This window comes from Nycticebus coucang, chromosome 4 (assembly GCF_027406575.1).
Source record: "Nycticebus coucang isolate mNycCou1 chromosome 4, mNycCou1.pri, whole genome shotgun sequence".
NCBI lineage: Eukaryota > Metazoa > Chordata > Mammalia > Primates > Lorisidae > Nycticebus > Nycticebus coucang.
The window spans coordinates 112098271-112124506 of NC_069783.1; the positions used below are offsets into that span (position 1 = coordinate 112098271).

Here is a 26236-nt window from a genome sequence, read left to right on the forward strand (position 1 = left end):
AGCCTACCCAACAAAGACTCTATTAACAGCTCAACAAGTAGGGGAATGCATTATCCTCATGCAGATGTTTTCAGTTTCTTTTTCTTGGCCTTCAGTACCGGAGGCAGAGAGATCTTAAAGGCTGTCCTGAAATGACAGAAAGAAGAAAACACTTTTTAATACTTGAAACCTCTGAAGTATGAGCCACCCACACAACCTGAAGGATACTTACTCGCACGTAGTGCAGATAGGGCTGAAATTGCAGAATACTATAAATCAAAAACAAAACAAAAAACAGGGTGATTTAAAAATCACAGAATTCAGATATTTTTTGCCTGTCCCTGACAAAGAAAAACTAAGTACATGAACTTACTTGACAAACACACAGAACAGACATAGCCAATTTCAATGAGATTTCGATGACAGAAGCAGGCGGCCCTGTAGTCAACATGAACTGGGGGTGGGAGGATTAACTGAGATCTCTGATCTTGATCAGGAAGGAAAACCCACTGTACAAAAGAAAAAACAAACAAAAACAAGGAACTTTTACTTAAAATAAGGGAAAAGCATCTGAAGCCTGTCTTTCTCAGCTTTGAAACTCTAAGACCACCCAATTATTCCTTTTTTTTTTGTTTTTTTTAAAAAGGCTTATACATTTAACTTTATTGACATATGCAAGTTTGCTTTTGTGTGTGTGTGTGTGTGTGTGTGTGTGTGTGTGGTTTTTCTATTTTTGGCCGGGGCTGGGTTTGAACCCACCACCTCTGGCATATGGGACCAGCGCCCTACTCCTTGAGCCACAGGCGCTGCCCCAGTTATTCCTTTCTTCCAATTATCAGCACCAGCCATCTTGTTCCCATTCATTCCCCAGGACATGGGAGTGGGGTGTGGGAGGGGTTGTCATATTTTATTCAAGGCATTGGGGTCACTCTTGCTGCCTCCTTACCAGCAAATACTGCAGAAGTGAAGGCATCTGAGGGACCTTCAAGTACAGGCCTCCTGTGATGTCACAAGCCTGCAAGACACACAGAGGGCTCTGCCAAACTACCACTTACTGAGTTTTTCCAGAGAGATGGAAAGACATCTTCCCAGCATAATGAGGACCAGAAACTTCCAGCTATTTCTTTTTTTTTTTTTTTTTTTGTAGAGACAGAGTCTCACTGTACCGCCCTCGGGTAGAGTGCCGTGGCGTCACACGGCTCACAGCAGCCTCTTAACTCTTGGGCTTACGCGATTCTCCTGCCTCAGCCTCCCGAGCAGCTGGGACTACAGGCGCCCGCCACAACGCCCGGCTATTTTTTGGTTGCAGTTTGGCCGGGGCTGGGTTTGAACCCGCCACCCTCAGCATATGGGGCTGGCGCCCTACTCACTGAGCCACAGGTGCCGCCCAACTTCCAGCTATTTCTTAAGATGTTCAAAATCTCTTATTTCAGGCCAGGCAAGGTGGCTCATACCTATAATCCTAGTACTCTGGGAGCCCGAGGTGGGAGGATCACTTAAGCCCAAGAGTTTGAGATTGCTGTGAGCTGTGATGCCACAGCCCTCTACTGAAGGTGATGAAATGAAACTGTCTCAAAACAACTCTTATTTTTCTCTCTTGACCAGTACTCTTTCACTCTTTGAAGATGGTTATATGAGAGTATGCCTTTTTTTCTATTTGTTTGCTATTGATACATTATTGTTGTCATATTTATTAATTTTCATTAAACTTTTTGAGTAACAACTTTGCGATATAATTAACATGCTATAAAATTCACCATTTTAGGGCGGTGCCTGTGGCTCAGTGAGTAGGGCGCCGGCCCCATATGCTGAGGGTGGCAGGTTCGAACCCAGCCCTGGCCAAACTGCAACAAAAAAATAGCCGGGTGTTGTGGCGGGCGCCTGTAGTCCCAGCTGCTTGGGAGGCTGAGGTAAGAGAATCACCTAAGCCCAAGAGTTAGAGGTTGCTGTGAGCCGTGTGAAGTCATGGCACTCTACCCGAGGATGGTACAGTGAGACTCTGTCTCTACAAAAAAAAAACACAAAAAAAATTCACCATTTTAAGGAGTACAATCTAGTAGTTTTTAGTATATTCAGAATTGTGCAACCATTGCCACTATCTAATTCCAGTACATTTTTCATCATTCCACAAAGAAACCCCACACCAGTCACTAATCACTCCCTATGCCCTCTCCCCCAGTCCCTGGCGACTCTAAACCTACTTTCTGTCTCCATGCACTTGCCTGGAGATTTCATATGAATGGAAATGACACAAAATATGGCCTTTTGTGACTGCATTCTTTCACTTAGAATGTTTTCAAAGTTTATAAGCATGCACAGTACCTCATTTCTTCCTATAACAAAACGTCCACAATTTGTTTATCCATTCACCAGTGAACAGACATTTGTGTTGTTTCCAATTTTGGTCTATTATGAATAAGGAAGCTATGCATATTGAAGAACATATTTTTGTGTGGACATATGTTTTCATTTCTCTTGAATATATGCCTCGGAGTGGAACTGCTGAGTCACATGTTAATTCTATATTTAACTTTTTGAGAAAGTTATCTAGACTACTTTCCAAAGTGGCAATACCATTTTACATCCCAGCAGTAGTGTAGGAGGGAGCTAATGTCTCTACATCCTCACCAACACTAGCTATCCTAGGGGGTGAAGTGGAATCTCATCATGGTTTTGATTTGCATTTCCCTAGTCACTAATGATACTGAGCATCCTTTCATGTACTTATTGACCACTTGTAGATTTTCTTTGAGAAATATCTATTCAAAATCTTTGCCCATTTTTAAATGAGTTGTCTTTTTTTGTCAAGATAGAGTTCTATCCTATGCTCTGAGCAGAGTGCAATGGCATCATAGCTCATGGCAACCTCAGATTCAGACAGTGGGCATCCTGCTGCCTCAGCCTCCGAAGCTGCTAGGATTACAGGCACTCTCCAAGGTCCCTGGCTGGGTTTTTCAATTTTTTTCTTGAGTCATGGTCTTACTCTCACTCAGACAAGCCTCGAATTCCTGAGCTCAAGCAATCCTCCCGCCTCAGTCTCCCACAGTGCTGGGACTACGAGCATGAACCACCACACCCAGCGAGTTATTTGTCTTATTGGTGAGTTTTAAGAGTTCTTTATAAAATCTGAATACAAGTCCCTTTATCAGATATGATTTGCAAATACTTTTCCCAGTTGTTTTATTCTTTTACTTTCTTCTTTTTAGGTATATAAACGTTTTATTAACAGACAAGGCCTACAGACTTATTTCTTCTTAGACACACCCACAGTACAGCCACGACGGCCAGCTGTCTTGGTGTGCTGGCCTCGGACGTGAAGGCCCCAGAAGTGGCGCAGCCCTCTATGGGCCCGAATCTTCTTCAGCCACTCCAAGTCTTCCTGGAGCTTGCTGTCCAGGCCATTGACCAGGACCTGGCTGTATTTTCCGTCCTTTACTTCCTCCTGTCTGTTTAAAAACCAGTCTGAGATCTTATACTGGCACGGATTCTGCATAGTAGTGATCACATGTTCCACCTCATCCTCTGCGAGTTCTCCTGCCCTCTTGGTAAGGTCGATGTCTGCTTTCCTCAACACTACGTGAGCATGTCTTCAACCCACGCCCTTAACAGTGGTGATGGCAAAGGCTATTTCCGCCGCCCGTCGATGCTGGTGTTGAGTACTCGCAAAATGTGCTGGAACTTCTCAGGGATCACTAGAGACATGGCGGCGGCACAAGTGGCGGCGTGTAAGCCTCCTGTGGAAGAGCTGTTCTTTTCCTTTCTTGATGTTCTTTGAAACACAATTTTTTTTTCTTTTAGAGACAGGGTCTCACTCTGTCACCCAGGATACGGTGCAGTGGCATATCATAGTCACTGCAACCTCCAACTCCTGGGCTCAAACAATCCACCTGCCTCAATCTCCCAAGTATCTGGGACCACAGGCATGCACTACCACACCTGGCTAATTTTTTAAGAAATTTTGGTAGAGAAACTCCTAGCCTCAGCTATTCTCTTGCCTTGGCCTCTCAAAGTGCTGGGATTACAGGTGTGAGCCACCGCACCGGGCCTGATTGCTTAGGAATTATTTCTTGTGGCCAAAAAACATTTATCAAAAGCTTGGTAATTTCTTCAGACTTACTCACAGGTTTTTCCCTTTCCTTTTGATTAAATTAAGGTATACTTCAGTTTGTTTGGATAGACCCTCCCTCTGTCATCTGGGCTAGAATGCAGTGGTGTCATCATAGCTCACTGGAGCCTTGAATCCCTAGGATCAAGTGATAAAGTGATCCCTCCCTCCACCTCCCAAGTAGCTGGGACACTACCACATCCAGCTAATTTTTTTATATTTTGTAGAGACAGGGTCTCACTATTGCACAGAATGGTCTTGAACACCTGGGCTTAAGCAATCATCCTGCCTTGACCTCTCAAAGTGCTAAAATTCCAGGCAGGGGTCCTCAAATTGCGGCCTGCGGGCCACATGAGGCGGTGTGATCATATTTGTTCCCATTTTGTTTTTTTACTTCAAAATAAGATATGTGCAGTGTGCAAGGAATTTGTTCAGTTTTGTTGTTTTTTTTTTTTGTAGAGACAGTCTCACTGTACCGCCCTCGGGTAGAGTGCCATAACGTCACACGGCTCACAGCAACCTCTAACTCTTGGGCTTACATGATTCTCTTGCCTCAGCCTCCTGAGCAGCTGGGACTACAGGCACCCACCACAAGGCCCGGCTATTTTTTTGTTGCAGTTTGGCTGGGGCTGGGTTTGAACCCGCCACCCTCAGCATATGGGGCCAGTGCCCTACTCACTGAGCCACAGGCGCCTCCTCACAGTTTATTTGTTTGTTTTTTCTTTTTTTTTTTTTTTTTTTAGAGACAGAGTCTCACTTTATTGCCCTTGGTAGAGTGCTGTGGCCTCACACAGCTCACAGCAACCTCCAACTCCTGGGCTTAGGCGATTCTCTTGCCTCAGCCTCCCGAGCAGCTGGGACTACAGGCACCCGCCACAATGCCCGGCTATTTTTTGGTTGCAGTTTGGCCGGGGCCAGGTTTGAACCCGCCACCCTCAGTATATGGGGCCGGCGCCCTAACAATTGAGCCACAGGCGCCGCCCTGTTTGTTTTTTCTTAAACTATAGTCCGGCCCTCCAACAGTCTGAGGGACAGTGAACTGGCCCCCTATTTAAAAAGTTTAAGGACCCTTGATCAGGTATGAGCCACTGTACATGGCCGAAATTCAGGTTTTTACTTTTGATTAAAAACCAACATTTAACAATATTGCCCAACAGAAATATAATGCAAGCAACATAAGTAATTTATAATTTTCTAGGCCCTCCATAAAAAAGAGGGAAAGGAACAGATAAAATTAGTTTTAATAACATATTTTAGTTTAACTCCATATAGCCAAAGAATTATCATTTTAAATTGTAATCAATAATCATTAATTTTCATAAGCAACACCAAGCGTTCTCTTGAAACATACCTGTTGGAGGAGGCCTGAATCAGAGTCTAAAACGCAGGCATCAATCAAAATATTCTGAAAAGAACATTTTGAAAATATTATAGGAATAATAACATTAATGACTACCCTATACTGAAAACCTACTATGTGCCAGTGCCAGGCTCTGTTCTGAAAATACCTCATTTACAATAATATGCACAGTGACTCTGCCCGGCAGATACTTCATTTGCATTTGGCAGCTAAAGCACCCAGGACTCAGCCAGGCTGTGGTCACAAAGCCAGTGGGTGGCAGAGCTGTCACCCTACTCTGCCTGTCTCCGAAGTCTGTGCTCTTTTCATCGCATCATCTTGCCAGTCTGTGAGAATATTACAGAATATACAGATAATAATACAGGCAGCATTTTAAGTTAAAACTTAAGTTTTTAGAAGATTTTCTTTCACTTTTTTTTTTTTTTTTTTTTTTGTAGAGACAGTCTCACTGTACTGCCCTCGGTAGAGTGCCGTGGCGTCACACGGCTCACAGCAACCTCTAACTCTTGGGCTTATGCAATTCTCTTGCCTCAGCCTCCCGAGCAGCTGGACTTTCACTTATTTTTAATATTTTTTTAAATTAAGTTTTTTTTTTTAATTTTTTTTTTTTTTTATTGTTGCAGTTTGGCCAGGGTTGGGTTTGAACTCACCCCCCTCAGTATATGGGGCCAGCACCCTACTCACTGAGCCACAGGCACCGCCCTTCTTTCATTTATTAAAAGGTATCAAGGAAGAAAGTGCATTAGTTATGATTTATCTAAACATTTCAGTTATTGCAAAGTTAAAATACTGAATTTTTACACAGTTCACTAAAGTAAGAGAAGGAAATCAAAGGTTTTGCACACTGTCAAGCCAGGGATTCTTAGTGTGAAATCCAAGGATAAACTAAAAGGGGTTGCCTGAATGCTAGGAAACTATATGCAAAACTGCACTGCATTCTGGGGGCCCATCAAATTCCCAAGCAACCCAGGACCCCAGATAGAGAAATAACAAGTATACAATATGGATTCTGAATTCCTAGCCCATTAACACATTTATTTTCTCAGACTGTCTCTCTGAACAGGCCATAAATAATTGGTTCCTTCCTTCATTATTAAACAAATATTTTTTAAAAGGCAGGTTCTCAATTCACCTGTTTCTGTGCTGCAAAGATGACATTCATGAAGTTCATATACTGCAATGCACTGTCTTCTGCAGCCTTAATCACCTAAAAAATCTCGGCAATGTTAATAACTCTCAGGCACATCCCTCTCAAATGTCTCACTCAGTACTTTGACTTAAGTGTCACATAATCTATAGTGAGCTGTAATTAATATAATTTTTCCAATTTGTCTTCCCATTTATTATTAAATAATACCTAACATGTAAAGATGACAACAAAATTTCTCCCTAAATCCTACCACCCAGAGAAATACCTTGTAAATAGCTTGATGAACACCCTTCTAGAGAGCATCTATGTGGGCAAGTATGTACACTCACACCCCAAAGACACACACACACAGAATAACTGGATGATACTCTACCTAGTGTTCTACAACCTGATTTTTCAGTTCACAATGTATGTATTAGGAAAGAGAATATTTTTATGTCAAAGAATTAGAATATATATATGTTAGGCTTCTTGCTGACTTAATAGATTTCCACTATTTAACTAATTATCTATAGAGGATATTTAAGCAGTTTCCAATTCTCGGATTTAAACAGTGCTATGATAACACCCTCATATACCCTCTGCACAAATCCCCAGTTACCTCTCAAAGATAATCAGTTATTGCTAAATTGTACGTACATTTAATTTTGATACAGATTACCAAATTGCCTTCCAGAAAAAGTTTACCAATTTATCCTCCCATCAATGACACATGAAAATAACCAACTCCTAACACCATGGTCAACCCTGCGAACTACCAGGGTTTCTTTGTGCTGAGCCAACAAGCAAATAAGGAAAATCTCATTATTTGACATTTCTTTGCTTCCTAGTAAGACTAAACATATTTTCTTTTCTTTTGATACAGGGTCTCCCTCTGTTGCCCAGGCTAGAGTGTAGTGATGCAATCATAGCTCACAGCAGCCTTGACTCCTAGGCTCAAGGGACCCTCCCACCTTGACCTCTCAAAGTGCTACAATTACAGGTACAAGCCACCACACCTGACCTATATTGTGTTTTAATGACTAACAGAGCAAGTTCCTATTATTCATTTTCAGAAAGTTCCTTTTGAACTTTGATTTACTCTTCCAGATAAACTGCCGAATTTCTTTTTTTAAATCATTCCACCCTGACAGGAAAAACAAATCTTATTGATATCCTGACTGCGACTGTGTTGCCAGCCTCAGTAGGAACAAGACCCCATCTCTACCGAAATCGAAGAAAAAACTACCCACACATTGTGGTGGGCACCTGCAGTCCTAGCTACTCGAGAGGCTGAGGCAAGAGGATCCCTTCAGACCAAGAGTTTGAGGTTGCTGTGAGCTATGAGGCCACAGCCCTCTCCCAGAAAAAAAGAGTGAGACTGTTTCTCAAAAAAATAGATAGATAGATAGATAGATAGATAGATAGAGACTATATTGAATTTACAGTGTGACTTTGGAAAAATCAACACCCAAGAATAAAATATGGTCCTCCATTTATTTAATTCTTTCATTTCTCTCTGAACTTCAGCTTTTCTTCATAATCAGTTTCACACTTTGCTCATTAAATTAATTCTGAATACTTATCATATTTTTGCTTCTACTCTAAATTAGTCTTATTTCCCACTGTTTTCCAATTGTCTGTAGTTAATATAAAGAGTATTGATTTTTTAATCTTACCAATATCCTTGATTTCATTTCTTGATTATCTATAAAAATAAAAACAGATTATAATTTAAATGAATCTTATTAAACATATATGGTTTCCTAATCAATTTTTTTTTTTTTAGAGACAGTCTCGCTATGTCACCCTCAGTAGAGTGCCGTGCCATCACAGCTCACAGCAACCTCCAGCTCTTGGGCTTAGGCAATTCTCTTAACTCAGCCTCCCGAGTAGCTGGGACTACAGGTGCCTGCCGTAACACCCGGCTATTTTTTGTTGCAGTTTGGCTGGGGCTGGGTTTAAACCCACCACCCTCGGTATATGGGGCCGGCGCCCTACTCACTGAGCCATTTTTTTAGGCAGTCCACTTAACATACAATAGTAAAATAAGTAGGATTACCATTCTCATAGAAAAACATAGTCTCCTACCTTTAACTTCCTTGTTCATTCTATGAATGTCTTAATTTCTTAGCATTAAGGAATACAAAAATACTATTTTATTTCACAGATATCTATAGTGAACATAAAAATAACCTCAAATTTTAGTTAAATAAACCCAGCTAAAAGAGAAAAATCTCCACTTGCTGTGACTGATACACAAGAGTGACTGGTGATTTCCAGTTACCAACCTGCAATCAACTGGGCTTTGTAACCTCATCAAAATAGGATCCTTGTCTCAGAAGATTAAAATTAGCAATATACGTTTGTCCTGTTATTATCTACCATGTCCTAGATTTGAATACTGGGGACCACAAGCAAATCAGTAATCCAGTCAATTGAAGTAATAAATTTGGAAACCACACAAAGCTGATCAGGCAACCCAAGTCAAAGTCTGGGACAAGTTACTAGATACTGTCCCACTCCCCTAAATTTTGATTACATTAGGATGAAAGAACATCACACAAACAATAAAACTCAGGAAGGTGTTACTACCCTATGCTAAGTGCAGAATAATCTGCTTGCCTGTAGAGAAGCAGTCACTCATTTATTAAGCTTCAGGGTCAGCAAACAGCTTTTAAAATCACTGTTCCCAACTCAAGGAAGACAAAAATTTTTCAAAAGCCCCAATTTATTAGAATAAGAAACAAGGAAGCATCGTGAAGCAGCACTGGCTGCAGGCAGAAGGACATAGTGTAGAAACTAGAGTTTTCTCATCCTTCCCACTTTTGAGTTTGTACCACTTATCTTTTTTTTTTTTTTTTTTTTTTTTTTGGCCAGGGCTGGGTTTGAACCCGCCACCTTTGGCATATGGGACCGGTGCCCTACCCGCTGAGCCACAGGAGCCGCCCTGTACCACTTATCTTAAAAACATTTCAAGGCCAAGATAAACTATTTTTGTATTTTCTACCACTTTATTACACTCATGCCTCCTATTAAGGGACACCTACGGTTCTAAGAAATGTTACAAGACGTTTTTGTTACACAAGACATCTTCTATGTAACTCAGACACCAAGGATACAGCACAGGGCTTTGGCCAGGGATCCTGCCAGCAGAGTTTCTGTATGTTGACCCTTTATGTCACCTACAAATAACAGAAAATATTAAAAAGAGAATTTTCAAGAACTTGTTTGAACTAAAATTTAGCATTTTCTTGAACCAAGTATGCTTAGAACCAAAGGATTTTGCATGAATAGAATCAAAATATGACATTTTGAAACTGGGCGTTTAAAACCATACCAATTTGTTCCCAGTAATGCTTCAATAAGCAACTTGTTCACCTTTTCTCAATTTAAAATATCCTGGTGTCTGTTCATGGGCTGGGAGGTGGGGGAATGGGGAATGAGTATGGCGTTTTAGTTTGGAAAAACAAGTTGTGGAGAAGGAAGGTAGTAATGGTTGCACAACGAAGTGAGTGGTCTCAACAACACCTAACTGTACACCCAGAAACGGTAAAAATGGTAAATTTTGTTATCTATATTTTACCACAATAAAAACACTAATTAATGGGCGGCACCTGTGGCTCAGTGAGTAGGGCGCCGGCCCGATATGCCGAGGGTGGCGGGTTCGGACCCAGCCGGCCAAACTGCAACCAAAAAAATAGCCGGGCGTTGTGGCGGGCGCCTGTAGTCCCAGCTGCTCGGGAGGCTGAGGCAAGAGAATCGCGTAAGCCCAAGAGTTAGAGGTTGCTGTGAGCCGTGTGACGCCACGGCACTCTACCCGAGGGCGGTACAGTGAGACTCTGTCTCCACAAAAAAAAAAAAAAAACACTAATTAAAATATACTGTTATTTGGGGCTGGGTGCACTGCTGCACTCCTATAATCCTGGCAGTGTGGGAGGCCGAGATGGGTGAATTGCTTGAGCTCAGGAGTTTAAGACTAGCCTAAGCAAGAGTGAGGCCCTGTCACTACTAAAAACAGAAAAATTAGCCAGGTGTGGTGGCTCAGGCCTATAGTCCCAGCTACTCTGGAGGCTGAGGCAGGAGGATCCCTTGAGCCCAAGGTTGGCACGAAACGGTAAGACTGTGTCTAGACAAAAATTCCTGTTATTTGGGAAGATTCAAATTTATGAATGATCATACATAATTGTACAAAATGCCATGAATAAATGTAGGCAGCCTGGACAGGCTCCCTGCCTCCCACATCCCATTATCCTTCTGCTGGTCACTCCCAAAGCATGGCCAGTGAAAAGAGGACAGAGAAACTCTTCCCTCTGGCTATGGGAAGCCGGGAGGGAGGATGCCACAAGTTTGGTGTCTTGGGTGAATAAGGTCCCCCAAGAAATCAAAATCCTAAACCTAGAATTCAAGAGGGTGAGGAATCTAGATTAATTCTCTACTGGCAGCTGGTCCAGGACAACTGGTAACCTGTGGGTGAGGTCACATCTGGAAAAGTCTTCAACGCTATGGAAGTTGAGACTTTTACCTGGAGGCCAGTGGTTCATCTTAAAGCAAGATTCTAAAACCAGCTATAGGAGCACTGTCACCTGGGAACTTAATAAAAACACAAATTCTTAGAAACCAGTGAATCGGGCGGCACCTGTGGCTCAGTGAGTAGGGCGCCGGCCCCATATGCCGAGGGTGGCGGGTTCAGACCCAGCCCCGGCCAAACTGCAACAAAAAAATAGCCGGGCGTTGTGGCGGGCGCCTGTAGTCCCAGCTGCTCGGGAGGCTGAGACAAGAGAATCGCTTAAGCCCAGGAGTTGGAGGTTGCTGTGAGCCGTGTGACGCCACGGCACCCTACCCAGGGGCAGTACAGTGAGACTCTGTCTCTACAAAAAAAAAAAAAAGAAACCAGTGAATCAAAAACTATAACAGGGTCCTGACATTTTGTTTTAACAAGCCTTCCAGGTGACTTTTTTTTTTTTTTTTTTTATGGAGACAGTCTCAAGCTGTCACCCTGGGTAGAGTGCTATGGCATCACAGCTCACAGCAACCTCCAACTCCTGAGCTCAAGTGATTCTCCTGCCTCTGCCTCCCAAGTAGCTGGGAATACAGGCGCCCACCACAATACCTGGTTATTTCTTGGTTGCAGCTGTCATTGTTGCTTGGCGGACCCGGCTGGATTTGAACCTGTCAGCTCAGGTATATGTGGCTGGCGCCTTAACCGCTTGAGCCACAGGCACTGAGCCCTTCCAGGTGACTTTTTAAAGTTTTATTGAGGAAAAAAAAATTTTTTTTAAGTTTTATTGAGGTATAATTTACAGACCATAAAGTTTACTCCTTTTGGATATGCAACTCAGTTATTTTTAGTAAATTTATAGTTGTGCAACCATCACCACAGTCCAATTTTGGAATAGCTTTCATTACTCCAAAAGGTCACCTAGGCTGGGGTGCCCATGTCACTCCCGTCTCTCCCTAGCTCTGGGCACTAACTACTTTCTGTCTCCATAGAGCTGCCTTTTCCCTCCAAGTGATTCTGAGGCAGACTAAGATTTGAAAACCACCACCCACTGGCAACAGGCATCCAGCAGAGGCCTGGAAGCTGGGAAAATGGCAACTTTGACTTAAAGACTTAAATGGGGAGACAAATTCAGAAGACCAGTTAAAGGAAGCATTACAATCATCAGAGCAGAAGCCTATAGGGCGAATGTGCCCTACAGGGAACAGTTGACAATGTCTGAAGGTATATTTGCTTATCACAACTGGGGGATGTTATGGCATCTAGTAGTGGGTGGAGGCTAGGGATACTGTTAAGTATTTTATAATGCACAGGACAGTCCCCACAGCAAAGAATTGTCTAGCCCAAAATGTCAATAGTGCTGAGGTTAATCTAGATAGAAGTGGTCAGGCTATCTAAGGCTAAACTACTGGGATTTCATATCAGAGTAGATATCAGAGTTGAGAAGCAAAGAGTCAAAACCAAAGTTTTTAATTTGGAAAACTAGGTGGATGAGGTTGACAGAAATAGGAAATGTAATGGCAGTATAATAGAAGGCAAAGATAATAAATTTTATAAAATAAGGGGACAAGAAATGGAGATTAACAAATGTTTTAAAAAAGAGGAAAAACAGGTCAATAGGATAACTTTAGAAGCCAAAAAAAAAAAAGCCAAAAATTATGTTTCAAGACGTAAAAGCTGGTTCATGCTTGTAATCTCAACACTTTGGGAGACCAGGGTGGGAGGATTCCTTGAGGCCAGTAGTTTAAAACCAGCCTGAGTAACAGAGTGAGAACTCATCTCTACAAAAAATAGCCAGGCATTGGCTTGGCGCCTATAGCTCAGTGAGTAGGGCACCAGCTACATACACCAAGGCTGGCAAGTTCTAACTCCGCCCGGGCTTGCTAAACAACAATGACAGCTGCAATAAAAAAATAGCTGGGCACTGTAGTGGGTGCCTGTAAGTACTTGGGAGGCTGAGGCAAGAGAGTCTCTTAAGCCCAAGAGTTTGAGGCACTTTACCGAGGGTGACATAGTGAGACTCTGTCTCAGAAAAAAAATAAAAATAGCCAGGTATGGTAGCATGTACATCGAGTTCAGCTACTCAAGAGGATGAGGCAGGAAGATTGCTTGAGCCCAGGGACTTGGGGTTGCAGTGAGCCATGATGACACCACTGCACACTCTACACTAGGCAACTATCTCAAAAAAATAAATAAATAAATAAAAATAAAAAGTAAAAGTAAAGAAGTAAAGACTAGCCAAGTGCAGTGGCTTGTAACTATAGTCCCAGCTGCTCAGGAGGCTAAAGCAGGAGGATCATTTGAGCCCAGGAGTTTGAGACCAGCCTGGGTAACATAGTGAGATCCTATTTCTTTCTTTCTTTTTTTCTTTTTTTTTGAGACAGAGCCTCAAGCTGTCACCCTGGGTAGAATGCCGTGGCATCACAGCTCACAGCAACCTCAAACTCCTCGGCTTAAGCGATTCTCTTGCCTCAGCCTCCCAAGTAGCTGGGATGACAGGCGCCCGCCACAACGCCCGGCTATTTTTTGGTTGTAGCTGTCATTGTTGTTTGGCAGGCCTGGGCTGGATTTGAACCCACCAGCTCAGGTGTATGTGGCTGGCGCCTTAGCTGCTTGAGCCACAGGCTCCAAGCCGTGAGATCCTATTTCTAAGAAAAAAAAGAAAAAAAATTAGTCAACTATGGTAATGAGCACCAGTAGTCCCATATACATGGGAGGTGGAGGCAGGATGATCCCTTGAACCTATGAATTTGAGGATGCGGTGAGCTATGTGATTGGGCCACTGCACTCCAGCGTGGGTGACAGAGCAAAAAAGCCTGTCTCAAAAAAACAAAACAAAACAAAGTAGTACAGGCTGGTCAGCAATGTCAAATGCTGTAGAGGTAAGATAAATTATACAGATTTTGATAAAGAAAAGAGAGTGGTTAGTAAGGAGTATCAAGAGTTTCAAATCCCTGAATTTTACATGTCAAAGATCTCCAGAATCAACTCTATTTGCAAAATAACAATAAGTTTTTAAAAAGCTGTTACTCTTGGTCATTAGATCTTTAATCTCTTCAACAATAACTTCATTTGCTGCTGTTAACAGCTCGTATTTTCCATCTTTACTTCCTGTAGGATTAAATTCAGGAGGAGGGTTGCCAGGGTCTCCGAAGAAGTCCCCAAGTCTGCCATTTTTTCCAGGATATAAAAATCGACTGAAATAACAGAGGGAAAAAGTACAGTTACACCAGGATGCATTGCCCATACTCTCTCTTTTTTTTTTTTTTTACCTTGTTTCTTTTTCATTGCCCATACTCTTACTCATGCACAGAATGAAATTCAACAGAGAAAACAAAATCACAACAATTTTGGACTCACAAGATTCTACAATGAATTTCATTTTTAAAAAATGTATAAAATAGGTAAATCAACAAACATTTGTCTATCACTACAGAACGTTTTCATGGTTCCAGTGCTTTCTGAACAATAAGTGAAAATAAAGAGGGTCTTGGCTATAGTCTCCTAAAATGCTTCAGGTGGTCTCCACACTTTCCATTCTCAGATGATAATCTCAAGAGATTTCCACCAAAGTCTAATTTACTACTAGTTTATTTGCGGTACATATTATCTACCCCAGTAATACAAATCTGGCCCAAGGGTCCCTAAAAACATTCTCCTGTGCTTCATGACATTTAAGGTAATCACACAGAGGACACTTTTGATTGGATGCAAAGAAGGAAGGGAGGGAGGGAGGGAAGGAAGGGAAGACGGAAAAGGAAGGAGGAGTGGAAGGAAGCAAGGGAGGAAGGAGAGAAAAGGAAGGAAGGAAAGAAGAAAAAGGGAAGGAAAGGAGGGAGGGAGGGAAGGAGAAGAAAACAAACTCTGGCTTTTCCTCCAATTCTAAGAAAAATATGGATGAAAGTAGGTGCATGTGCTTGGTAGCCTGTGGACTCTTTTCCCCACCAGAGGAAGCAGTCCTAAGAGTAAGAAAATTTGACACATAGCCACTAATCTCAGGTGAAATATGTCGGTAAACAAGAGTCACTTCTATTATGATGTGACAGTTACGATACAGAAGAGCTGTATCTCACATGAGGATTCAATTCTACATTCAATGCATAATGTGACAAATACATATGATCAAAATTATTCATGAAAACGTGTCAAATATGTGGCCGTATTGAACATCAGCTGCAGACTAACGGCACCATCTTGCAGTGAGTCCAACACAGCCAATTTTTACAATAATACTAGAGAAAATAATTGTTTCTTCAGTCAAGTATCAGATAGAATACTTGGCTTAGGTTTAGAAGCCAATGTTAAAAGAAAAATCCTTATTCTAAACACAAAAAGTCACCCACAGAGCAGTGAAATAGTCATGCCCTGAAAGGTACACAGAGCTACTGGCTGTAGGGAAAGCAGAATCAAACCTCACATCTTAACCCTCATCTGGGACAGACATATACTGAAAATACAGGTGAGAGGAAATACCAACCCAATTTGATAGTTCCTTCTCCTTTTCTGCCTAGACAATATAATTCAACCTGTGTAAATTAATTACGCCACTGCATAACTCTACTATCTAGCAGGTAATGAGGTTTTCAATATTCATAGTTGTCAAAATATACATGTACTTGTTCTTGCTGCTGTATGTGATGTTCCCTGGGTAGATAAAAAGATTTTCGTTTGCAACATACAATAGGAACAATACATGCCAATTGGCACAAAAATCTCATGAATGTTCAGCACTGAGTAGAAAAAATAATCATAATGGTCATACCTTTCATGAATGTGACTTGCTATCACAGCAAGTTTGTTGGAACGATTCATGAATAAATGGGAATTTCCCATCACCATCACAGCATCTATACATTTGGATAAAGTAAACTGTTGAAAAATAGAAGACATCAGAAAAACAAATTAGCTATCCAAATAATTGTCAGGTCTTTTTTTTTTTTTTCCTGCAGTTTTTGGTCGGGGCTGGGTTTGAACCCACCACCTCCAGCATATGGGTCCGGCGCCCTACCCCTTTGAGCCACAGGCGCTGCCCAAGTCAGGTCTTAAATTAGGCTTTCACTGAAATTTTAGGTAAAAATTTACTAAAAAAAAAAAAATTCACTGCTAAAAATTTATGTAGGGACATAAACAAAAGTTTTCTAATTTTACTTAGATCGTTTCTTCATCACTACAATATTCCACAAACATTTTTTGCATAACATTTAGAGAATAACAAACATGTCACATCTTCTGTGATAAAATTACTAGCAAACTACTTCTACATGTGGAATGGATAATATATACTGAATAAATTGGAGATTTGCAAAAGTTTTCAATTAATTTTTTTCACTCAGTATGCTACTATATGCCAGGCAAAGAGCCCTTCTTTTCATTAGCACCTTATACAAGGACATTTCAAGGTACTAATATTACTAAGAAAAATAAGTGAATATTTTTATAATACTGGAATAAGGCCTGTTTCTCTTCAAAACACAAATATTTCAGGTAAAAAGAATGGATAGGCTGGGTGCTGTAGCTCAAGTGGCTAAGGCGCCAGCCACATACACCTGAGCTGGCGGGTTTGAATCCAGCCTGGGCCCGCCAAACAACAATGACAACTACAACCAAAAAATAGCTGGTGCGTTGTGGCAGGCACCTGTAGTCCCAGCTACTTGGGAGGCTGAGGCAAGAGAATTGCTTAAGCCCAGGAGTTGGAGATTGCTGTAAGCTGCGATGCCACGGAACTCTACCCAGGGTGACAGCTTGAGGCTCCGTCTCAAAAAAAAAAGGATAAATTTCAGCCTATTGAAAAAAATGTAAATCTATTAAAATTTTCATATAACAAAAAATGACACTATAAACAAAAGTGAAAGGCAAGTTAAAAGAAAGCTGGAAAAAAAACACTTGCAATATATGACAAGCAACGGATTAAACCTTTTAATATAAAAAGTATTCACAAATCAGTAACTTTTTTTTTGAGACAGAGTCTCACTTTGTCACCCTTGGTAGAGTACTGTTGCGTCACAGCTCACAGTAACCTCAAATTCTTGGGCTCAAGTGATTCTCTTGCCTCAGCCTCCCGAGTATCTGGGCCTACAGGCACCTGACACAATGCCTGGCTATTTTTAGAGACAGGGTCTCGCTCTTGCTCAGACTGGTCTCAAACCCATGAGCTCAGACAATCCACCTGCCTCAGCCTCCCAGAGAGCTAGGACTATAGGCATGCGCCACCACGCCTGGCCTCAAATCAATAATTTTCAAAAAAAACCCACGTACACACAAACCCATGAACATCCAAAGAAAAAATAGGCAAAGACCCATGAAAGAAGTAAAAATTGCCATAAAATACACTAAAAGCAAATTGAGATTGCATTGTTTTTTGCATATTATATTGACAAAAGATAACACAAGGAGAGAGAGTGTCTTGTAGCTGGTACAAGAAAAAAGGAATTCTCACATGCCACTGATGCAAACTAAGATAGCCTTCTGGAGAATAGTAGGGAGAATAAAAGGGCAGCATGCTGAGATATGCCAGTAAATGTTTAACCACTCACTCCCTAAACACCTAAACACTAGGCATACATATACACAAGGACACATGTTTCTTTCGATATAAAGGTTTTTTTTTTTTTTTTTCCCTGGTTTTTGGCCGGGGCTAGGCTCGAACCTGCCACCTCCAGCATATGGGACTGGTGCCCTACTCCTTGAGCCACAGGCGCCGTCCGATATAAAGGTTTTTTAAACATTATTTACAAATAATAATGAAATGTACAATAGTCTTTACTATTCAGTGTAGCCAAGTGATTCTCATAAAATGCCTATGTTGATTTTTGCTGAATTTTTGTACTCCTATTAAACTCATGGTTTCAACTGAACGTGTATATATAGTTCTGATATAAATATTGTGTGATATTTTTGTTTTATGTTATCAAATTAAGAGGGAAGTCAAATAATTATATAAGCCAAGGCTGGGGAAACTGCAGCCTTAAGGCCACATGTGGCCTTCTAAGTCCTTAAGTGCGGCCTTTTGATTGATTCCAAATTTTACAAAATAAATATTTTATATTTTTATAATGAACCTATTCAAAATACCAAACAATAAAATAAATTCCAACAAAATAATACTCCCAGATTGACTGGCACAAGTGAGCGTGGTCAAGCATAGTGCCTCACGCCTATAATCCCAGCACTAAGGGAGGCTGAAGCAGGTAAATTGCTTGGGCTCAGGAGCTCAGTACCAACCTGAGCAAGAGCAAGACTCTATCTCTACTGAAAATAGCAAAAAACTAGCTGGGCCATAGTGGTACACAGCTTTAGTCCCAGCTACTCAGAAAGCTGAGGAAAGAGAATTGTTTACTCAGGCCCAAGAGTTTGAGGTTGTGCACTCTACCCAGGATGACAAAGTGAGACTATTAAAAAAAAAAGAAAAAAAAAAAAAACAGAAGGAAGGAGACAAGAAAAGAAAAAGAAAAAAACACTAGTGAGCCATAAGGACTCAATTGACAATGCTATGCTTATGATTTAGTTTTAACTTTCCCCACCTGACTGGTGCCACCACCACAGGAGGCTGGTTGGTAAAAGTTTATGGGGGTCAGGTATACCACTCAGCTTCTGACAATGGTGCACTATGTTTCTGTTTGAAGTGGAATTTGTGAACGGTTGTACAGCTAGACAATATTTTTTAATTCTGCCTGCTTAATGGTCCATCATGTCAAAGAACAAAAGAATACTGAAGATGTTTTAGTGAGGATTGGGAATTGCATATTATCTTGTTTCTGATAAAGATAAGATGATTTGCTTGCTTTGTGATACTACAACATCAACATCAAAGAAATTCAATCCTCATCAGCATTATAACATTCATAAGGACTCAAAATATTTTAGATTAGAGGGAGAAGCGTGAAAGATTGGATTACAGAAATTAAAAGATGAAAAAGCAGCCCAGGAATGGTGGCTCACACCTATAATGCTTAAGCTACAGGCGCTGAGCCCAGATTGGCAGTTTCTTAAAAAGTTATACATATTATACCTATATAACTCAGCTATGCTACTACCAAGTATATATACAAGGAAAATTAAAACAGGGTAGGCACTGTGTCTCATGCCTGTAGTCCTAGCACTCTGAGAGGCTGAGGTAGGTGGACTGCTTGAGCTCAGGAGTTCCAGACCAGCCTAACTAAAGCAAGACCCCAGCTCTGCTAAAAGCAGAAAAATTAGCTGGGTCTGGAGCTGTGCACTTGTAGTCCCAGCTACTTGGGAGGTTGAGGCAAAAGGATCGCCTGAGCCCAGGAGTTTAAGGTTTCTGTGAGCTAGGCTAAGGCCATGGCCCTCCAGCCTGGAGTAACAGATTGAGACTCTGCGTCCAAAAAAAAAGGAAAAGAGGGGAGGAGAAAACATACATTCACACAAAGACTTGTAAATAAATGTTCACAGCATCTTTATCTCTAAAAACTGTAACCAATCCAAATGTCCATCAACAAGAGATAGAGTATAGATACATAACGGAATAGTAGTCAACAATAAAAAGGAATAAACGATAAACTACGGATACATATAACATCATTAATGAATCTCAAACTAATTACGCTGAATAAAGAAATCAGGCCACTAACCCCACCATATACTACTTGGGTGATGCCATTTACATGCATGTATAATAATCTAGAAAATGCATGCTAGTCCATACTGACAGAAATAGACCAGTGGTTGCCTGGAGTGGGGATAATGAGGGGAAGGCGGAGAGTTTATGAAGGAACATGAAGAAACTTTTGAGAGTGATGAATATATTCAATATTTAAATTGTGGTGATACTTTCATAAATGTATGTATATGTGAAAACATATCAAATTTAACATTTTAAATATGTGAGTTCATTGTATGTCAGTTATATTTCAATAAGGCTCCTATAAATAGACATTACTAAGAAAATGAAAAGATAAACCACAAAACCATAGACTGGGAGAAAATATGTGCAAATCATATATTTGATAAAGGACTTATATCCATATGCCAAAAAAAAAAAGAGTGGATTTTGTGGTATATAAATTATACTTTAATAAAGCCATTTTCTTAAAATGCAATATAAACATTCACTCAGTTAAACCAGAATAATCCAAAGCCATCCTCAAGCAATTTACCTGAGATTCCTTCAGTGCTTGTTTTCCCCACCAAATTGGGTTGGTATCAACTATGATAACTAGAAGATTCAATTCATCTTCTGAAAATTAACAAGAAATAAAATTAAAAATATTAGCCTCATAAAAATGAATCAAAGCTAACATTCTCAATTCATAAATGAAATCCAGAGCAAGTACCACTACATGCCTTTAAATGTTTATCATCTCACAAATGAGATTAACAATTAAAGATGGAAAGCTCAGTAGGTTCTTGTTAAGCTCTTGCCTGCTTAAGAATATAAACTCCAGGCGGCACCTGTGGTTCAGTGGGTGGAGCGCCGGCCCCATGTGCCGAGCGTGGTCCAGGCCCCGGCAGAACTGCGACAGAAAAATGGCCGGGCGTTGTGGCGCACACCTGTAGTCCCAGCTGCTCTGGAGGCTGAGGCAAGAGAATCGCCTAAGCCCAGGAGTTGGAGGTTGCTGTGAGCTGTGTGATGACCCCACGGCACCCTACCCAAGGTGATAAAGTGAGACTCTGTCTCTACCAAAAAAAAAAAAAAAAAAAGAATATAAACTCCATGAGGACAGGGACTTTTGTCTGTTTTGTTTACTCTTTCTCCTCAGCTCCTAGCATACTGCCTACCACATAGCAGATGCTGAATGAAGGTCTATTGAATGAACCCAAAGGAATTTGCATTTTGCCAAGTGGAGGACAGAGGCAGTGATTAATCAACAGTAGGAAACCCGATGGGAGAATCTGAGACACGAAGAATTAAAGAGAGACATAGGAATCAAAGGAATTAATGTGGCCTGGTCCATCAAATCACCTATCAACAAGGCCAAATGTGGATAGGAGCCAAATTTTAAAAGATTAAGATCCAGACCAGGTGTTGTGGCTTATGCCTGTAATCCTAGCACTCTGGGAGGCTAAGTTAGGTGGATTGCTCGAGCTCAGGAGTTCAAGACCAGCCTGAGCAAGAGTGAGTAGCCAGGCGTTGTGGCGGACAGCCATAGTGGTCCCAGCAACTTGGGAGGCTGAGGCCAGAGGATCACTTGAGCCCAAGAGTTTGAGGTTGCTGTGAGCTATGATGCCATAGCACTCTACCAAGGGAAACAGTGAGACTGTGTCTCAAAAAAAAAAAAAAAAAGGATAAGATCCAGAGGGTATAGCAATTCCTATGTAAAAAGAATTTACTGGCGGCACCCATAGCTCAGTGGGTAGGGCGCCTGCCACACACACAGAGGCAGGCGGGTTCGAACCCAGCCCAGGCCAGCTAAAAACAATGACAACTACAACAACAACAACAACAACAACAACAACAAAAATAGCCAGGCATTGGGGCAGGCGCCTGTAGTCCCAGCTACTTGGGAGGCTGATGTAAGAGAAGAGTCAGCCCAAGAGTTTGAGATTGTTGAGCCGTGATGCCATAGCATTCTACCTAGGGTGACAGCTTGAGACTCTTGTCTCAAAAAAAAAAGAAAAGAAAAAGAATTTACTGTGAAAAGGAATTAGGTTACTCTTGAAAGTGACAAAAACAACTAAACAGACTACCTCAACACATTAATCATTCTTTTCAGCTTTTTTTGACAGGCGGTTCTCACTATGTTACCTAGGTTGGTCTCAAACTCCCCAGCTCTAGCAATCCACAGGCACCAATGCAAGCACGTTGATCATTCAACAAACATTTACACTAAGTATCAACATAAGGCATTGGGGATAATAGATCCAAACCCTCAGAGAGGATACACTCTAAACAAGGTGACGGATGTATAAACTGGTTAAGTGTACAGTTTTGAAAAGCCCAGGATGCTCACTTAAAAGCGAAAAGAAGCTATATGTTTCCTGCCTCTATACATACCTTCCTTCTTGCAGCCCCCTATCTCCCACATCAGGATGAACCCCACCCCATCTTTGACTTCTGCATATTCAAATTCTCATTACTCTTCAAGGGCCAAACCAATGCTACCTCTTTCTTCTAGCAGGAGGTCAAGGCTCCCCTATCTCAGGGAACAGGAATGCCAGCCTGCTCTCTACCAGGTACGGGCATATGTAATACTATAATCCCATTCCATCCTGACAACCCAGCAAAAAAACATATCACTGCCATTTTTCATCAATTATAAACTGTACCCCTCTTTTTTCTTACATTCATTAATTGCAGAAATCCGAATGGTGCCTTACCAACAAGATTGGCATATTTTTGTCTTTCTTGGTGGTATTTTTTTTTTTTTTTGTAGAAACAGAGTTTCACATTATGGCCCTCGGTAGAGTGCCGTGGCATCACACAGCTCACAGCAACCTCCAACTCCTGGGCTTAGGCGATTCTCTTGCCTCAGCCTCCCGAGTAGCTGGGACTACAGGCGCCCGCCACAACGCCCGGCTATTTTTTTGTTGCAGTTTAGCAGGGGCTGGGTTTGAACCCGCCACCCTCGGTATATGGGGCCGGCGCCCTGCTCACTGAGCCATAGGCACCGCCCTCTTGGTGGTATTTTAAATAAGGGCACACTTCATAATCACTATTGTCCTAGATTAGATGAAATATGGCATATGGTACCCTATTTTGCAAATGAAATAACACACCCTAAGTCACATAGCCTGCTAGCAAATGGCAAGGTCAAAGCCCTGCTTGGAAGATAGATCTGCTTTGTTTCTAAAAACTGTGACTCTTGGCTGGTTGGGATGGCTCATGATTGTAATCTCAGCACTTTGGGAGACCAAGGTGGGAGGAATGCTTGAGGCAGGAGTTCAAAACCAGCCTGAGAAATATAGCAAGATCCAGTCACTACCAAAAAAGTTTTAAGAATTTGGGTCGGTGCCTATAGCTCAGTGGTTCCACACCAGCCACATAACCAGGGCTGACCGGTTCAAGCCCGGCCTGGGGCCAGCTAAACAATGACAACTGCAATTAAAATATATATATATATAGCTGAGTGTTGTAGTGGGCACCTGTAGTCCAGCAACCTATAGTCCCAGCTACTGTAGTCTCAGGCTGAGGCAAGAGAATCGCTTAAGCCCAAGAGTTTGAGGTTGCTGTGAGCTGTGACGCCACAGCACTCTACTAAGGGCAACATAGTAAGACTCTGTCTCAAAAAAAAAAAAAAAGTTTAAGAATTAGCTGGGAATACCCTCCACAGTAGCTTCAAAGAAAATGAAACACTTAGGAATATACCTAATAAAAGAGGTGAAGGATCTTTACAAAGACAATTATGAAACCCTAATAAAAGAAATAACCCTTTTTCCCTGAAAATAAGACAGTGTCTTATTTTAAGGTGTGCTCCCAAAGATGTGCTAAGTCTTATTTTCAGGGGATGTCTTATCTTTCCTGTAAGTAGGTCTTATTTTCGGAGGATGTCTTATTTTCGGGGAAACAGGGTAGCAGAAGACATTACCAAATGGAAGAACATACCATGTTCTTGGCTGGGAAGAATCAACATTAAAATGTCTACTCTAGGCTCGGCGCCTGTGGCACAAGCGGCTAAGGCGCCAGCCACATACACCTAAGTTGGCAGGTTTGAATCCAGTCCGGGCCCGCCAAACAACAATTATGGCTGCAACCTCTCAAATTAGACCTCACATTTGATCCTGCAATCCTATTACTAGACATTTATCTGGAAAAAAATCATTTTATCATAAGGACATTTGCAGTAGATTGTTTATCACAGCTCAATTTACAATTGCCAAAATGTGGAAACAGCCTCAATGCCCACCAACCCAGGAATGGATTAACAAGCTGTGGTATATGTATACTATGGAATACTATTCAGCCATTGAAACAGATGGAGACTTTACATCTTTTGTATTAACCTGGATGGAACTGAAACACATTCTTCTTAGTAAAGTATCACAAGAACGGAGGAGTAAGAATCCAATGTACTCCATACTAATATGAAACCAGCAGATGATCTAAATCATACCCACATAAGAGAAAAATTCAAATCAATTCAACGTGGGGGGCAGGGGAACAAGGCAGTAGAGAGAGGGAAGGAGGAAGAAGGAGGGGTAAGGGTGTGCTCCCACTTAATGGGCACAATGTTAGTGGGTATGGCACACCTCTTGGGGGCAGGACACAACTACAAGAGAGACAACACTTAAAAACTGCAAACAGGGCGGCGCCTATGGCTCAGTCGGTAAGGCGCCGGCCCCATGTACCGAGGGTGGCGGGTTCAAATCCGGCCCCGGCCAAACCGCAACCAAAAAATAGCTGGACGTTGTGGTGGGTGCCTGTAGTCCCAGCTACTCGGGAGGCTGAGGCAAGAGAATCGCTTAAGCCCAGGAGTTGGAGGCTGCTGTGAGCTGTGTGAGGCCACGGCACTCTACCCAGGGCCATAAAGTGAGACTCTGTCTCTACAAAAAAAAAAACAAACAAAAAACTGCAAACATTATAACCCAATTCTTTGTACCCTCAAATTAACCTGAAACAATAAAAAAATAAATAAATTAGCTAGGCATAGTGGCACACCCCTAAATTTCCAGCTACTGAGGAGGGAGGATTACTTGAGTTCAGGAATCCCAGCTTACAGGGATCTATGGTCGTGCTACAGTACTCCATCCTGGGTGACAGAGCTAGACTTTCTCCAAAAAAAGAAAGAAAAGAGAAAACTATGGCTCTTAACTACCCCATTACCCATCTCTGACTACCCACAGCGTTAAGTGATCCTTTTCTAATGACACTTAGCATTCTCTACCTCATTTTATACTTAGTTATAAGTTTCTGATTTCTTCCCAGTCCTTCCCACTAAACAATTAATTACTAAAAGAATGATGAATTAATCCTAGGATGAAATAATAACTTGTCAATTATACAATGAAGTGTGTAGCACAGAAGTACTTAGTGTGTCCGCCACAGGCCCACATCCCGTAAGCCTTTGGCCTTATTCTCCATCCATCACCACCCACCTCACAATTCTCTGTGTACTACTGCCAAGAAACTTAAGAGAAGAAGTGTTGTCTGTGGGGAGAGGTGTACATCTACACACATGCAATGTCTCTGTGACCTTTCTTCTTTAGTTCTCTACCTCCTCGTCTGCAGACAGGCAATGCCAAGCCTGCCTCCTTCACCAGGCTGTGGTAGTGATTAGAACTACCAATAAAGGGAGTATGGACAATCGTTAACTGCCTCTGAAAGGATCTCTCCTGGTTTCTATGGCTGCTCTCCACAGTCCATTTTCCACACAGAGGCAAAAATGAATGATTTTTTAATTGTTAATCATAACACTTCCTGGCTTAAAATTCTACAATGGCTTCGTATTACACTTAAAAATAAAGCTCAACCACATTATCATGGCCCACAAGGCCCCGTATGAGCTGCAACTGGCTAGTTTTCTGATCTCATCCCTCTATCGTTTTTCTTCAAGACACCGGACTGTGTAACGGGGTTTAATGTATGAATGAAACCCCTTTCCCTCTATCCTCAGGTTCTCCATTTCTTTCTTAGTGTAATCTGGTGGCTCGACGTGCCACAGAGCCTTTCTACTTAAAAAGCACTTTCTGCGGGACTTAAAATAATCTTTCAAGTCTTTGTTTCAATGTCCCACTCTCCCTTGGGCTCCTACCTAAAGCGGCTTCCTCCGGGACTCTAATCACAATCTACCACATTGTCCTATTACGTTGTCTTCATAGCTCTTGTCACCCTGTGGAATTATTTTTATTCCCTTGCCGACAGTCTGCCTCGCCCACTGGAAGGCAACCTCCGCAAGGACCCTGTCATGATCTCTATTCCAGTCCAGAAAGGAACGCCCAGCACACAGGAGGCGATCCAAAAACATTTACTGAATGAATGACTGGATACACCGCGTACTCCTCTAAAGACCAAACAAATTCCACCCAGCCCAGAAGATACACTGCATTTGACAGGTCCTGGCCAAGCCAAATCCGCCCAGCTACGGAGTCTGAGGTCCCGCCCGGCGCTGCCCTCACCGTCCGAGACCATGGTGGCCGAGCGCCTCGGCTTACAGCAGGCACCGAGCGGTCTGCAAGCTCCGGCCTCCTCCCACCTTGACTTCCGGTGCCGCCAGGTGACGTACAAGGCTGTTTGACCCGGGCCGCGCGCCGTACTCTGGGCCCCGC

General features: G+C 42.0%; 1 protein-coding gene and 1 pseudogene across 5 annotated transcripts; both read right to left on the minus strand.

Annotated features, from left to right (window-relative positions):
- Positions 1 to 53: 53 nt before the first annotated feature.
- GTF2H3 (general transcription factor IIH subunit 3) lies at positions 54 to 26169 on the minus strand. Of its 5 annotated transcripts, none has more exons than XM_053588755.1 (13): positions 26087 to 26169; positions 20191 to 20270; positions 15837 to 15943; positions 14105 to 14271; positions 9696 to 9758; positions 8665 to 8694; positions 8253 to 8281; positions 6577 to 6651; positions 5436 to 5489; positions 926 to 1015; positions 353 to 488; positions 212 to 248; positions 54 to 126 (listed from the first exon to the last, which is right to left on the minus strand). In XM_053588755.1, the coding sequence occupies exons 1-13, from the start codon at positions 26097 to 26099 to the stop codon at positions 57 to 59; spliced, it is 951 nt and encodes a 316-aa protein (XP_053444730.1). In that variant the 5' UTR covers positions 26100 to 26169; the 3' UTR covers positions 54 to 56. The 5 variants fall into 5 exon arrangements, with proteins under 5 accessions (XP_053444730.1, XP_053444731.1, XP_053444734.1 ...); XM_053588756.1 differs by having other exon boundaries at positions 926 to 994; positions 26087 to 26157; XM_053588759.1 differs by having other exon boundaries at positions 15837 to 15921; positions 26087 to 26121.
- LOC128584006 (40S ribosomal protein S18-like) lies at positions 1375 to 3778 on the minus strand (annotated as a pseudogene).
- Positions 26170 to 26236: the final 67 nt, after the last annotated feature.

What these genes read in the sequence shown, in the direction of transcription:
- GTF2H3 (XM_053588755.1), bottom strand. An exon ending in CCTGGCCAAAGCCCTGTGCT is followed by an intron (nt 8,695 to 9,695) that starts GTATCCTTGGTG and finishes TAAGAAATTAAG; the next exon opens with ACATTCATAGAATGAACAAG. An exon ending in AAATGAAATCAAGGATATTG is followed by an intron (nt 6,652 to 8,252) that starts GTAAGATTAAAA and finishes GAGATTTTTTAG; the next exon opens with GTGATTAAGGCTGCAGAAGA.